Genomic DNA, 16,119 nt, shown 5'->3' with positions numbered 1-16,119 from the left:
CAAACAGCGTCGTTACGAGCCCTCGATAACGCCCAACACATCTTTCTTATTTTCCCATCCTCCAGCCCTCTGCTGAACTTGCTTCTATCCATGATTTTTTTTTTTTTTTTTTTTTTTTTTTTTCAGGGGACGAATAGATCGGGAAGCTATCTCCCACCCAGTGGCAGAGATAGAATTTGTAATGAGGAGGCAAAATTTGATTATAAAAAATTTATTCTAAATTCCATGAGGGGCGTGTAAGAAAAACAAATGTTCAGGAGGGGTAAATATGAAAAAGTTATATAACTTTTGGGCTAAAAATGTAAAATTTTGGCGTAAAAGTTATAAATTAACAAGGGGGAGCATAAGAAAAACAATATTCTTGAGGGGCATATATGAAAAAATTATATAATTTTCATGTGACTTGGTTCGATTGGAGCTTCAACATCACCGGCAAAGAACCCGAACCCACTCTTGACACTAGATCCTTAAACATACTATTGATCGAGTCCACGCCAACACACTATCGAGAAATGCAATTATACAACATGTTGTGACAAATAAAATAAAAATAAGGGTCCATTAGATAAATAGTCATATTTACAGTTTTATATTGTTATATAGCCAACGTTTCATAAATTTTAAGTCAATAACCACGTTTATGATTTACACGTGTAAATTGACGTAAATATTCCACTCTTTTATTTCAACGAAATGACAAACCAGAAATGCCACTTCATATTTATGGCTATATACTTAATATTTACGAAACGTTAGCTATATAGCAAGCTCAATCATTTTAGTTGGCTAAATATCTATTTAAAAAAAAAACAATCACTTTGCAAAGAACACAAACCAAATCAACACCATGCATATACGAATAGCAATACGTACCGTTGACCAAAGAAAGAATCCCAATTTTCCAAGAGTGATACTACTGAAGTTTGAATCTTTAGCACAAAATCTATGCAACTACAAACAATCAATCCAGGCCATGATTATTTTAAGATTAAGAAATTTTAGTAGTTAGTTGTTAGTGAAGGCAATAACAGAGTTGATTTCACTTATTCCATTTGATGTTAAGAACACCCAACACCCTTTTGGTGCTGAACGTGGACAGAATTGTCGGATTCTCCGACTCATAAGTTACATACAGAGAGAGAAGAAAACATGTCTTAAGGTATTATTTTTAATTAGCATTTGGTTCAACAACATGGCTTTTTCCTATACATTTTTTTCGCCGATCCTGATTTATTATTATTAATAATATTAACTGTCTCTTTTGTCCTCGGTTGCTTGTAACGCCAAGCCTCTAAGCTGGCTTAGAAACTTCTCTGGTTCCTCGCCTTCCCTTACGACCTGAAAAATGAATCGGTATTTATTACAACAATTCGCGGCGATATAATTTGAAATCAAATTGGAGTCTGAGATGGTTGAGCGATTAGTTTAATTCAATATTTTTTTTTAATTTCATAATAGTCATAACTATTTCTTAATTTTGTGACAATGTCAAAATATGTTTCAACGAGGTACATCGGATCGAATGGATGTCAAAATACTGTATTTTTCAGATTATAACGCTGCAAAATGAAAACACAAGAACATGTCTGTAATACTGATATGATATATATTTTTTTAATATTTTATTAGGGTAATTTAACAAAATAGTCAACTTAAACGTTGGAAATTGCTAAATAACCAAAGTTTAGTAAATATTAGGTAAATAGCCAATATTATATATTTACAAACGTAAATATCAAGTAAATAGTCACTGTTATATTAAGCCACGTCATCATTTATGGTTATTTACCTAATATTTACCAAACATTGGCTATTTAGCAATATCAAACGTTTAATTTGACTATTTTTCTAATTTTTTGATTTTATTATTGAAGTGGTACCAAACCCTGACTAAAATGAAAAAAAAACAAGATTGCCTGATGATAATGAAGTTAACAAAAAAACTATATTGATTTGATCATCTTCTCAATACAAAAACATTTTAGTGATGACTTGAGTTGACACTAATATATGATCATGTTTCAATATCTACATAAATTTCAAAATAAACTTATCTGGACCAAGGGACTAGCTCAGTAAAAAAAAAAAAAAAGTATTACCTGGACATGAGTAGTATCCAACGGAATATCCATTTGATCGAGAAAATCTCGAGCAATAACCTCGTCGGAAGTTTCGCGCCCGAGCCAGAAAGTCAACGTCCTTTCACCCGGGCTCGATTCCGGGGATACCATAACGTACGACGATCGAGAGTCGAGTCGGCTGAAGAGCCGAGAGCCTTCGACTTTGCTCAGCGAAGGCCATTCGTACAGAACCGCTTTCTTCGCCAACCTCTCGTCCGATACCCCTTCTCTTCCCGTATCGCCCCCCGAGAAGGACAGCGATCTCCCCGGGATTCTGAGCGACCGAGGACGGGCAATACCGTCTTTGCACAAACTACTAAAGCCGTGGAAACGCTTCGGAGACCCGCGATTGTACTCGACCTCGTCTAATAAAGCGACGTTCTTGACCGGAAATAACGGGCCCGCCGAAGAAGGAGAGAGATCGGACCAATTCGACGACGAGGGCGAGAACGAGACCGAGCTCGCATAGTCCGAGCTCGAGCTCAGAGGCGAGAAAGAAAAAGAATCTTCTTCTTCTTCTTCGACGATCTCCAATGGGAGCTTCGAGGAATTAGCGATGAACTCTCTCATGACACCGATCGAGAATTTCCGTCTCAGCCTCTCCCAACCGCTCTCCCGAGCCGGGAGGCACGTCTCGGACTCGGAAACCGACCCGGAAAACGCGGGGACGACTCCTCCGGCGAGAGCCTTCCGGAAGATTCCGAAGTCCGAGTCGTAATCTTCGACCCTGCGATCCCCGAGGCGGTCCCAAGCCCCGGGGAGAGCCTCTCGAAGCTCTGCGGGCTCGTCTCCCTCGGCCAGTTCGAGGATCGGGCCGCGGGCCCGCTCGTAGCGGACCACCTGGCGGCCCGCGGCCCGCCCGGTCTCGGCCTCCGCGGGCCCGCAGCGCTTCCCGATCCAGACGTACACCGCCGAGGACGCCACGTGTACGACGAAGACCCCGCGGGAATCGAGCTTCGATTCCCCGGGGTCCACCACCATCTTCGGGACGAGATGCAGGGGATCGTAGGGAGAGTGCGGGGCCATCCGGTACATCCTCGGCCCCGAATTCTCCGTTGCTCGGTTCTGGGCCTGCCACAACGGCAAAAAAAATTACAGGAATAATGTTGTTAAAGAGCAATATTTTCAAAATAGCGGCTGTTTTAAATCTTTTCGAGATTGTAATCAAAACAGTAATTATAGTTAAATAGAGCTTAAATAGTAACAAAGCTTATAGCTGCTGTTTTAAATCGTTTCAAAAATTAGTAAACAATATTTTTTTTTTTTTTTTTTTTAGAACATCAAAACATTAAATAGAGCTCAAACAAACAGTAACAAATATTGTAAAATTTCAAAAAGACGCTATAGCAGATGTAATTTTTACCTGCAACAACTGGCAAGCGAAGCCGAAATTGGGGTTGGTGACTTCTCTCTCGGCCCTGACTCTCCGAAAGGCCTCGTCGAACCCGAGCCCTTCGCGCCACATCAGATAAGCGATGACGAGCGAGCTCGACCGAGAAACTCCTCGGCAGCAATGGACAAAGACCCGTCCTTTCCTCTCTCGGACCTCCTCAAAGTAGTCGAACACGTCGTAGAGAACACTCGTTATGTCCTCCGAAGGAGTGTCTCTGAGCCAGAGGGTCTTGTAGGTCAGCTCGGGCTTGAAGTACTCCGGGCAGACGAACCCCACGCAGTTGAGCACGTGCGTGATTCGGTTCCGAGCGAGCGCGTCGCGGTCACGCGCCACCAGGTCGCTGCCGAGGAAGAGGTGGTCGGAGATCCGAGAGCACTCTCTGTCGAAGAAGGCGAGCTTGTCTCTCCTGAACTCGAGCTGACCGGACTCTCTTTCTCCGCGCGGGGTTTCGCCGAGGTCGTCGGAGCCGGGATTCGGCCACTCGTCGGCGTTTCGCCGGGATATCGACAGAGGCGGCAACAGATTCCGGGCTGCCCGGAGGTTTGAGGAGCAAGGATTACTACTGGCTGTCGGCGAACGGTCAGTCCACGAGGCTGACCGGAGATACCTTCTCCGCGAGTTGCCGGAGAGACGATCTTTTTCCTCTTCGTCTTGTAATCTCAACATATTCTCCGGCGAAGAAAAAAATATTATTTTATTTATTGGCTGTCTCTTAAGTCATTCAACGAAGTCTCAAGAAATGACATAATAAAAAGAAGCAATCAAGTTGTGATAATGATATATTGGTCTTCTTTTTCCCACCTAAAACCCTTGACTCTCTTTGTATTTCTCTCTCCCTCTCTCTCTCTCTCTCTTAAATCTTGTACTTTTCTGATTTGGATAGTCTACGAAGAGGAAAATTCAGACACGAATATGACCCAGTAAAACCCATAGGCCATATCTAGTGGGACACTTTGAAGGAAAACGCATGGAATTTTATAAGAAAAAATAAAAATAAATAAGAGCATGAGATTGGTAATTTAATATAGTCGAGATTGTTGAAGAGCGACTTACCGGGAAAGTAAACAATCTCAGTCCCTTTGGGGTGGAGAGAGAGAGAGAGAGAGAGAGAGAGAGAGAGAACGAGTTGGAGTGAGTCACAACTCACAATACTACAAAAGATTGCGACTTGGAGTCGTTGGCCGTTCTCATAAAGAAGAGACACAGAGAACGGGTCAAATTGCCACGTCATCGGAGAAAACGGGAATTTATTTTTTATAAATATTTTGAGGAAAGAAAACGGGGATTTGTAGTTAATTAAACATTGCACGTCAAATCTTGTGATGACATTTATATCCACTTCTGCTATTTTTCAGAAAATTAGGAATATGATGGATCATGTAACCTAAATTTGGCTATTGGTCGGTACCAGAAATACCATTTATGCCGACAAACCCTTCCGGCCCGAACTGAAACGGAAATTTCCAAACGTTAACGACGGAATTTTTTACCTTATGGTAGTGATATTTCCGGTAACGTAACAAAAGTTTAACGGAAATTAAAAAAAACAAAAACGAGAAAGGAAACCTTCAATTGTGTTAGTGCATTAATGACAGACGCAATCTGCATTGTTGGATTTTACATCCAACGGTCCAGATTTAATAAATAAATAAAAAGCCAAACCTGCGATGCTTAGCGGAAGCCAATTCTTCTATTTGCGTCACTGACATTATCGACACATGTCGAAATTTTTTCATTCACTTTCGCAAGCAAGGAAAACGGAAATTTTCGTGTCTGTTAGCTACCATACGACTAACCAGATTGAATGTAACATTTTAATTTTCATGTTAAAATAGGTTTAAAAATCTGAATTTTTATTTTAATTAAGACTTATAGTTCTTTTTTTGTATAGGGACGAAAAAAAATTCATTTATATCGAAAGATTTCAACATCCATCCTTTATTTATAATGATGAAATTATTAATTAGTTGAACATTTAGATATGATTATATCCGACTTAGAGAATTTATATAAACTTGAGCACTAATTTGTGAAAGTTACTTAAAAGGGATTGCTAATTTGATATAATGAACTATAAATTGTTGCATATAATGGCCAAAAGTGCAACTTACTCAATTTTTTTTTAACCTTTAAAGAAATTTCAATTAAAGATTAACCTTTTTTTTTATCTCACTCGTCGCCACCTAGTTGAAATCACACTTTAATCTCGTGAAAATTAACCTATTACTAATATGAAAACAAGGCATTTATTTCAAGCTCTAATAGTGGTCCATTTTTGCCCCATATGGTAGTTTCGCAATATTCGCCTTTGAATTTGTAATAATAATGCAAGTAAAAGTTACGAAATTTTATTGGAGAGAGAGAGAGAGAGTGAGTGGTCATGCATATGAACGAGTTGAGTTGAACGAAGGAAGTGCCTGTCTATTAAATCATTCCACTTTTTGAACGTTTAATTAGCACATAATCCAAGTTGATATAATTATAATAGACCTGATTTACAATAACGTGGTCAACGACTCAACAGCCAAGCGGCTACAGTACTCCACTCTGAAAATGGCAGTTTGATTTGAGGAGTCTTCACGGCTATATATATATATATATATATATATTTTTTTTTTTTAGGAAACGTGGTCGGTGCCACGAAATTTTATAAAAGTCCTCACGTATGGCGGAGGAAAACCGTGGTTACAAAGATAAGAATGAAACAGAAACCAACGGTAAAGAAAACAGAAAAACCCAAACAAATAGGGCCTTAGAGCATCTTTAATGGTACATTAGCTTAATTTGTCAAATCAATTTTTTAAGGTATAATTTTTTTAAGCAACATTGCTCTTTAATGGTAAGCCAATCTCCATCTTATTGCTTAAACATTAACCATATTTTTTTTACATTTTATTGCATTCTCATTGGTTGAAAAATAAGTGGGACCCATTAGCTTAGTTTAGAGCCAATTTGCTTAATAGAGCTAATTTGCTCTACCAAGCAAATAGCTAAAATGTGCAACAATGGTTAAGCTAATAGCTTAAACTTTTCAAAATTGCTAGCAAGTCCCTCTTTTTGCACCATTAAAGATGCTCTTAGGGGACCGTGCGGGACCTCAACTCGCGATCATCGGCCCTAATGGCCTCTTCCGAACAAGGCGGGACTAAACCCAGCCAGGTCGAGGACGAGTGATGGTTAACCGCATAGCGCGCTAGATTATGCGCAGCAACATTACAAAGACGAGAAATATGCATAATGCGAAAAACCTCGAGCTCCCTCACCTCTCTGGAGATGCGGTGCAGGATCGTCCCAAGCTCAGTCGCAAGCATCACACCGTCATCGATCATCCTCACCACCCCCAAGCAGTCAGACTGGATCTCCGCTCTCCTGCCACCGACGCTGCGAACTAGCTCTATGCCCTGGAGGACAGCATACGCTTCTGCAAGCTGGGAGGAGAACCCCCTAGCCAGGAAAAGCGTCTGCGAGGCGATCACCTCTCCGGTGTGGTCTCGAACTATACAACCGACACCGAAGCCTCCACGGTCGCGAGTGAGTGCCGCGTCGACATTAATCGAGAGGGTCCCGTCCCTAGGGGGTCCATCTGGGGGTTGTAGTCACCCTCGTGCTCGTCGGGGTCTCCCCAACCGTAGCCGCTCTGTACTCCTCGAGGAAGCTCACCGTCCACTGGACTAGCTGTGGCTGGCTCCAAGCTGATCTCCCGACCAAGACATTGTTCCTGTGGTTCCAAAGTTCCCAAATAATGGTAATGAAAAGCTCATGTAAACGAACCTCAAGGGTCTCCGTCGCTCTGAGGATAGCGTCGAAAACATCGCCGTCTCTGAAAGGCGGAAGAATGTGGTCGAAGCTCACCTCTTTCCAGACTCTCCTGCTCCACCTGCAACCTAAAACCGCGTGGAAAACAGTCTCTCTCGACTCCTGACAGACAGGGCAGCTGTCGTCAGAGGTGATCCTCTTCTTGGCTAAGACTGCTCTGGCCGGGATCTGGCCTAAACAGACTCGCCAACAGAAGAGTTTCACCTTAGGAGGAACTCTCAGCTGCCAGAACTTCGTCCACCACTTCTCCATCACTGTCGGGTCTGAAGAGCTGGCGACCGGAGTACTGGCTCTCTCCATCGCGACACGGAAGCCACTCTTGACGGAGTACTCTCCGTTCTCAGTGAAATGCCAGCGTCGCACGTCAGGAGTGCCCTCACCCCCACACGGAATGCTCAGGATCGCCGCAGCGTCATCCTCACCGAACATCGCTGTGATAAGATCAACGTCCCAGCTACCGTCGGGTCTCATAAGCTCAGCTACCCGCATATCGGGGGGAATCCAAGGGGGGTCAAACCAGGTGGCCAGTCTGTCCCTCGGAACCCAACTGTTGCCCATGACCAACACAGACTCCCCGTCCCCGATCCGCCATCTCGAACCGGACTGAATGATCTCGCGTCCCCAAAGAAGACTGCGCCATATGGAGGAGCTACACGAGCCAGGAAGAGCCATCATAATATCACCGTCGGGGAAGTAGCTCTGTCTGTAGACACGTCCTACCAGACTATCCGGTCTCCTGAGAAGCCTCCAGACACTCTTAGCTAAAAGGGCCTGGTCGGACTTCTCCAGATCTCTGAAGCCCATCCTGCCCTCTGACTTGTGTCGCGTGAGGTCCTCCCACTTGCACCAGTGGATCTTCTTCGTCGCCGTTCCAACCCCCCACCAGAATCTGGCGATCGCCGAGTGGATGTCTCTAATCAAACGCAGCGGGATCTTGTGGCACGAGGCCACGTAACTGGGGATCGACTGAAGGACGGATTTAATGAGGACCTCTCTGCCAGCCTGCGAGAGGGAGAGGCCATTCCAACTCTTAATCTTAGCCCAAACGCGATCCCTCACAAATCCAAAGAGCTCCGCCTTCCTCCGACCAGTGAACGCGGGAAGACCCAGGTATCGCTTATGGCAGTCCGTCTTCCTGACACCTAGAGTCTGAGCCAGAACCTCACCCTCCTCATCGCTAACCTCCGTACCGAAACAAACATCGGACTTTTGAAAGTTCACCATCTGGCCCGAGGCCTCAGAATAAGTCCGTAAAATGTCAGTAACCCTCTCACACTCGTCAGGTGTCGCTCGGCAAAAAACCAAGCTATCATCCGCAAAGAGAAGGTGTGACACATGAAGATCCCGGAACCGGACTCCTGAAATCGCTCCAGATTCCTCACTCGCTCGAAAGAGGCTCGAGAGACCCTCCGAGCAGAAGAGGAAAAGGAAAGGAGAGAGAGGGTCCCCCTGGCGGAGGCCTCTGAAAGGAGTCACACTGCCCCGGATGGAGCCGTTGATGTTGAAAGCAAATCTGACTGAGGTAACGCATCTCATGATAAGGTTCACCCACCGCGTGCTGTATCCCAGTCTCAGCATTATCGACTCCAGGTAGGCCCACTCAACCCTGTCGAAAGCCTTCGCCATGTCAAGCTTGAGAGACGCACACTTTTCATTACCGAAGCGTTTCCGCTTCATCGTGTGGAGAGCCTCGAAACCAACCATGACATTATCGAAGATCAGTCTACCACCAACGAAGGCGCTCTGGGACTCAGAAATAACGTCGTGCATAGTAGTCTTAAGACGGTTGACCAAGCACTTGGCCACTATCTTATAGATCACATTGCACAGGCTAATCGGTCTAAAATCGCTGACCCGTCTCGGGTCCTCGACTTTGGGGATAAGGGTGACCACAGTGTCATTAATGGTGGCCACCTCGTCCCCGTCGTTAAGAATCCCAAGGCAGGTCTTCAAGACCGAATCGCCTACAACGTCCCAATATCTCTGGTAAAAAATCGCGGGAAAGACGTCAATTCCCGGGGCCTTGATCGCATCCATCGAGAAAAGCGCCTTTTTCACCTCCCCTGGCTCAAAAGGGCGCTCCAACTCGGCGTTCAAAGCCTCTGAGATCCTAGGCTGTACGCCCGCAGAAACTAACTTGATTCTCTGCATAGAAGGCCCCGCTGAAGAGAAAATGTCACAAAAGTAACCAGAGACGATCCTCTCTATCTCAGTGTCTCCGCAGTGCCAAACCCCGTGATCGTCCTCCAGACCTCTGATAGCGTTCCTCTTCCTCCTAGCAAAAGCCTTGCGGTGAAAAAGCTTCGTGTTCTTATCCCCGCACCGCATCCAGGACACTCTGCTCCTCTGTCTCCAGTACTGCTCCTTCTTCTGAACTAAGGCGTCAAGCTGTCTCTCCTCCCGTCTGAAGGACTCCATACAGAAATCCGGGCCCGATAGTCCCGCAAGATCAACGATCTTCTTCTGCTTCTCAATCCTATCTCTGATCTCTCTGTTCCTCTCTCCGCCCCAGCGGGAGAGGCTCTGTCTGCACTGACAGATCGCATCAGTTAAGCTCGGACTCTGATCACCACTCTGGCCCGTCTCCCAAGCTCTACGGATCCGCTCGTCACACTCAGGCTCACCTATCCAAGATTCCTCAAAGAAGAAACGCCCCGACCTCCTGCTCCGCCGGCGATCTCTGAAACCCGCTGTAAGCAGAAGAAGTGGTCTATGGTCCGACCTCCAGAACCTCAAGTGTCGAACTGTGGCCGAAGGGAAGAGATCGCTCCACTCGTGACTCGCAAGGCATCTATCCAAGCGCTCCTCTATACTTCATCTGCGCTAGGTGAAGGGGTCTCCCTCGAAGCCTAAGTCATGGATGTCGCAATCCGAAATCATCTCTCTGAAAGCAGATAACTGGCCGGGACCTCTGTCTTATTGTCAATGGTGCCCACAAGAAGAGTTGTAGTCTTTATTTTGTACATTTGATGTAATAAAGTCTCATGAAGACTCTTGCTTGTAATTGCCTATTCATTTAATAATAAAGTTGAAACGTTCATTCATTCTTTCTTTGTTTGAAGCTTTATGATAAAACCTTAGTCTTTTAGTCCATAAACAAACTTAACAACTTACGAAGAGACAACTGTAGATTTGCATGAACAAACTCTTCGTAGTTTGCTTAAAACGATATATTCGCAATCTAAGGGTCAAAGGACTATTGACCTCAGTATGATTGTTAGAAGAATCTATGATGTCTGGTTATGAGGCATTGAGAGTTGGAGACTCTATAGTTCTTCTAGGTATCTTCCGAAGGTACTGAATTGACCAGTGCACTTCTAGAGACAAGATAAGAACAAACCATTTAACCTCTTATGTCTCGAAGTCACTACGTATGAATTGCATCATGCTTACCTTAATCCTGAAATGAGACATGTCATTTCACAGCTTAGTATTCTCATTTGAGAAAGTCAGAGTTCGGACTCACTATGTGATTCCGAACAGGGCCTATTGGTGAAGTACTAAGTTGTGAGAATGTCATGAGTAACTTTGTGAAGTTCTCATAGATATGGGATTCATGTACAAGATTTCTGAAATGCAATGTATGTCACCTCATGCTTTGTTCCTTGGAGTGTGAATAAATGAACTGGCCAGTGTCCAAATTGAGTCCTGACTCTTTTGGATGAAACAATGTGACTTGTTAGCTCCTCGTCAATACATTGTTTCTAACTTATTCACAAGCGACAAAGGAGTTGAGGAAATAACAGCTAGAAGGGTAAAATGGTAATTTAGTAAATCCCGACTAGCTGATGACATTCATGAAGGGTAAACATAGATAATATTCAGTGGATCCGCTCATCATAATTAGGTTGAATTCTTGAGTAGAAAATAAATTCATTTGAACCGAGAGATTTTCAGTGTCAACTCTTTAGTGGAGTCAGTTGGCATTAAGCTAAACTTGGAAAAGGTTTATGAACTTTTGAGTCCAAGTGTTTAGCTCAAGCTTTGTTCATTTGGGTCTATGAGGTCACTGTCACGAATCACATCGATAGGAATAGTTAAACTGGAAGCTAAGTCAAAAAAAGAACGAAAATTGTCAAAAGGGTATTTTTGTCTTTTGAGACATAGGATGAAATGAATGTCAATAAATTTTTTGACATGGTCATTTGATGACAAGTAACACTCGGCCATAATAAGATTAATTGGGCCTTGTGAATTAATTTCATTTCATAAGAATTTTATTGAAATTCTTAATGGGCATTTTTTCATGTTGTCATGAACAAGTGGAAAAGCTTCTAGAAGGCCTTCCTTGAATGAGATAGGCACCCAACATACCCAAGAGAGTGCATAAATGTATGAAGATACTTGCCAAAAGAAAAAGAAGAAACAAATTTCCTCTAAGGGAAATGAGGTAGGCGCTCAAGTTGAGAAAGAAGCAAGGCAAGGAACAAAAAAGGAAACAAATCCAAGCCTTTAGAAGGCTGCCTTGGCCGACCAAAATGGAATGGGAAATAAGGGATTTTTGCTCATGAATATGTGATATTCTATAGAAGAGGAAACTACCTTATTGAAGGTAAAACCTCTCCTATAAATAGGAGCCCCATTCCTCACTTTTAATTCATCCAAAGTTTTAGAGATTGAGAGCTTCTCTCTCTAGACTTGGCCGCCCCTTCCTCTCTCTCTCTCTAGTTTATTTTCGATTTTTTGTTTTGGCACCTAGGTCCTCATTTGACCTAGTGTTTAGCTCTGCGACTTCAAGACTCGTTCTTAAGTCGTAGTGTTTAAAAGTGCCCACTCACTAATTCCTTTTCTCTCGAGTGATTTAGTGATAGAAACTTTCGTGGTTGCTCGAGGTGCCGAGGAAAGAAAGAGGGACGTGCTGCGAGGGGAGACGAGCGTTGCAACTTTCTAAGAGCTTCTCAAAGATCAAGCTTCAAGAAAGGTTAGTAAACTTCTTAGCTCATAATAGTTTTTAATTACGTGTACTTGCTCTTTTGTCTAGGTTAGTAAAAAATGGTTTTACTTGTAAAAGAAATTTTTTAAAATTCCGCCGCTTACCGAAGCGTTAATTATTTTCTTAAACCCTAGATCGATTCCAACATGTCTCTACCTCCTCTAATCTCTGAGTTGGAGGCGACTTCGTTCATGTCGCCCCCAACTAACCAAGGACCCGTGAAAGAGCTCCGGAGGCGACGAAGAAGCTCCCAAGTATGTCTCCTCTGGGCGCTCACTGGATCTCCGTAGATCCCCGCAAATCTCAAACTCTCGCCAAACTCGTTGACCAGATCTCCCTCGATGTGATATCTCGAAAACGTCCCGAGTAGGAATCTTACGGGCTCTTTCCAAAGTAACATCAAGCCTCCACTCCTACCAAGACAGTCCACCGTCATACAACCATCAAAACCCAGCAACACTCTCACCCTTTCAGCCCCCTCACGCCGTAGTCTAGTCTCCGATAGAAAGATAAAATCGGGACTATGATCACGAACGTGGGCAAGGAGGGCTGACCTCGTCCTGGGGTTGCCTAACCCCTGGACGTTCCAAATAACGCCTATCATCGCGTTCGGTGACCCTCACTCTCGAGGGGCGCCGCTCTCTCATCAGTAACAACTAAGGTCGAATCTAACGGACTAGAAACTTCCAAAGTACGAGTAACATAAAATAAGTCTCTCCTCCCTAGGTCATGTGTGGCAGAAAGTAAGTCTCTATGTCCTATATCAAACTGGAGCACATGAGAATGAGGGGTGATAGATGGACTTACCTATGTGTCGAGCGTGGATCTCAACACTCTCCCTTGCCCACTCTCTCCCTCGGACCCGGTCCCCGTTTCAGCTACCATCTCCCACGAAGAGTCCGTCGAGATCCCTTCGCCACCGGCTTCAAACATGCGCGCCATCTTCTTTACGCTGCCAATCCTCATCCTCTCGTTCGATTTCCTTTTACCGGACCCGCCTTCACTCGTCACCGCCGAGTCGCTTGTCACCCCTGGGCCACCCTCTCTGCCAGGTCTTGTCTTCGTGACCCCACTAGCCCCCTTGGTGGAAGCCAGCCCAAAAGTGCCCTGGGCAGTCTGAGTAGGGGGCCCACTAAAGCCAGAACCCGGAGTGAAAAGAGGCCCATGCTGAAGAATCGGAGTCACTAGGGGAGGCCCAGGATTAAGAACCTTCCCAAGGACTAAAATCCCATTTCTGCTGGGCTTATTCACCTGCGGCCCATCAGGATTGTCAAGGTCTTCCACAGGGTCAACATTTTCAAAAAGAGGCGCAGGCCCCACTTTGGACGCAGAGCCTGCAGAGCCAACAGGAATATTGTCCATTTCACCGACTCCCTCAAAAAAATGGGTCATTTCCTCAGAGCCATCAGACTTTCCCAAATCTCCAGAGGGTCTCACCTGCTCCAAAGAGACGTTGGCTCTAGTCTCCCCCAAAACCGCCCGATAACCCTCTCCCTTTTGCTTAGGGCAGGTTTTGCCTACCTCTTTCGGGTAAGGAATCTCGGAACCCACGAAGTTGCCTTTGTTCTCGGCGTGAAGACGACGCGCCGAAGGCTTTTTCTTCTTCGGGTCCAGCGGCGGAGAACCGCCCCGTGACGGACTGGCCTCTGGTGCCGGCATGGCAGACCCCCGCGTCTCAGATCCTACCTTCGTTGGGCCGGGCGTCGGAGCCGAGTCCAGCGTCGTCGGCGTCGTCAGCGTAGCAGACCCGCGCTTTTCAGATCGCGCCTCAGATCTGTGCTTCGTCGGGCCGGGAGTCGGAGCCGAGTCCAGCGTCGTCGGTGTAGCAGATCGGCGCATCTCAGATCGCGTCCCAGATCTGTTCTTCGTCAGGTCAAGCGTCGTCGGAGCCGAGTCCAGCGTCGTCGGTGTAGCAGACCCGTGCGTCTCAGATCACGTCTCAGATCTGTTCTTCGTCAGGCCGGGCGTCGGAGCTGAGTCCAGCGTCGTCGGCGTCGTCGGCGTAGCAGACCCGCGCGTCTCAGATCTGTCCTTCCTCGGGACGGGAGTCGGGGTCGACATATGCTCAGATCCGCTCTTCTCAGAACCTACCTTCGTCGGACCCGCCATGTCCTGAGACCCACTCGGCGCGGCCGTGGCCTCAGTCTCCATCGGCGAAGGACCCCCCTTCTCAGACCGGTGGCCTTCCTTCATTTCACGCGTCTCCGGTGGTCTCTCCTTCCCTCGACGAGTCTCCGAATTAGCACCCCTATCCTCAGCCCCTGTGTTGGGGGGTTCCCTCGTCGAGCTCGAATCAGGGCCCGCCCATCCTTTATCCGGGGGTGTTCTGGTCCCGTTAAAGGTCCAAGCGCCGGAGCCAGGCTTGTGAGGGGTCTCACCCCGAAGCCAAGCCCCGAAAGGAGCCTCCCCGCTATTGCTGGTGGCCTCGCCCTTATCGTGGCACTCGGACTCGTCGTGACCGAGCCGTCCACAGACGAAGCAGAAATCACCGAGCTTCTCGTACCGGAAAGCAACCCAAGACTTCTCCTCTGCAGCACCAAGCTTGATGAAAACCCCTTTCCTTAGAGGTTGTCCGATATCGATGGCGATGCGAACCCGGATGAACTCGCCATAAACCCTTCCGTCCCTGGTCTTCTCAACCTTAGGGGTACGACCAATCTTCCCGCCGATCAGTTCCCCCATTCGCGCTGATCGGTACTTGAAAGGGATACCATGAAGCTGGACCCAGAATTCGACGAAGCGGAACTCATCACCACTGTCCATCTCAATCTCAGGATCGTGCAGGACCAGAAGAGATTTGTCAAAAGTCCAGGTTCCCAAATCCCAAACCCGTTTTTTATCAGCAGACTTCTCAAATCGAAAGCAAAAGATTCCTTCCCCGTGGTCGCTAACCTCCAGTTTTCCGGTCGTTCGCCACACGGTTGCCATAACCGATTTGAGCGCACTTCTATTGAAGCCTTTTTTCCTTAGTAACCTCCCCAACAGACAGTCGGAAAGATCAGCAGCAGAGTTAACTAGCTCTTCCTCGTCAAAAACCATAACATTCCCATCGTCGTCTTCCTCGAGACCCAACTCCGACCACTTGTCGCACAGGTCTTCCATTCCTAGCGGAGAATGAGAAGCCACGACGACGGACTCAGACTACCCTACTGAGAGAGAGCTAAGAAAAAGTTATCGACGCGTTGCTTTCTTATAATAACTCTCGAGCAGATAAAAATTACTTTTTCCACGGCTATTGTATATTAACAAGATTGTTTATCACGACTTTCAAGTTTAAATTCCACAAGCCATGACATAATAATAATAATGAAATAAAAATAATTATTAATATTTGTTGACAGATAAAATTAGTACAACAATTGTCTCGCAAAAAACACTTAGTTCCGAGCTCGCAGTCCTGAGAGTTTCGAGTGTCTAGGCAAGATTATATCTAAATACAGACGAATCTAGTAAAAGAGATGAAGTAAACAAGTGTGCTAAATGATAGGTGAAGATTATGTCGAGTGCTTATGTGTGTGAAAAATGGATTGTTCATTCTTCAGCGAGCTCTTTCTCTATTTATAGAGATTTTGGGTCGAGTACGTGAGGTGATCAGTCTCACGTTCTCGACGGTTATTGAGTAATTGTTCCTCAGGACGTGCATAATGGGTGGTTATTCATTGTCTGCTTGACATATAACCATCGAGGTGTAGGTTTTTGCTTTAGTTTTGATTTATTTACAAATGTTTGTTTTGTTTTGACTAGTCTTTGACCTACCGTCTTCTATTCTCTTCGAAATTCTGCCTGATAGAGTTCGTTCTTGACTTATGAACGAGTCGTTCCTTAACTTTCATGAGCCCTCGGACCTATTTGATTCG

General features: G+C 45.5%; 1 protein-coding gene across 1 annotated transcript; it reads right to left on the bottom strand.

Annotated features, from left to right (window-relative positions):
• Window positions 1-1,016: 1,016 nt before the first annotated feature.
• On the bottom strand, window positions 1,017-4,638 carry LOC149403232 (protein-tyrosine-phosphatase MKP1-like). Its single transcript, XM_089609914.1, has 3 exons — window positions 3,484-4,638; window positions 2,100-3,191; window positions 1,017-1,338 (listed from the first exon to the last, which is right to left on the bottom strand). The coding sequence occupies exons 1-3, from the start codon at window positions 4,177-4,179 to the stop codon at window positions 1,249-1,251; spliced, it is 1,878 nt and encodes a 625-aa protein (XP_089466040.1). The 5' UTR covers window positions 4,180-4,638; the 3' UTR covers window positions 1,017-1,248.
• Window positions 4,639-16,119: the final 11,481 nt, after the last annotated feature.

Source organism: Urtica dioica, chromosome 3, assembly GCF_054948205.1.
Source record: "Urtica dioica subsp. dioica isolate 48M chromosome 3, U.dioica_male_clone48M_v1_H2, whole genome shotgun sequence".
NCBI lineage: Eukaryota > Viridiplantae > Streptophyta > Magnoliopsida > Rosales > Urticaceae > Urtica > Urtica dioica.
Note: the sequence above shows the minus strand (reverse complement) of the source record. Positions and strands in the feature narration are given on the sequence as shown.

Excerpts from the sequence above, each read along its gene's own strand:
- LOC149403232 (XM_089609914.1), bottom strand. The coding sequence starts at position 4,179 with ATGTTGAGATTACAAGACGAAGAGGAAAAAGATCGTCTCTCCGGCAAC. Across the intron at positions 3,192-3,483 it reads TCGCTTGCCAGTTGTTGCAG|GCCCAGAACCGAGCAACGGA; the intron begins GTAAAAATTACA and ends CCGTTGTGGCAG. Across the intron at positions 1,339-2,099 it reads TGGATACTACTCATGTCCAG|GTCGTAAGGGAAGGCGAGGA; the intron begins GTAATACTTTTT and ends TTCATTTTTCAG.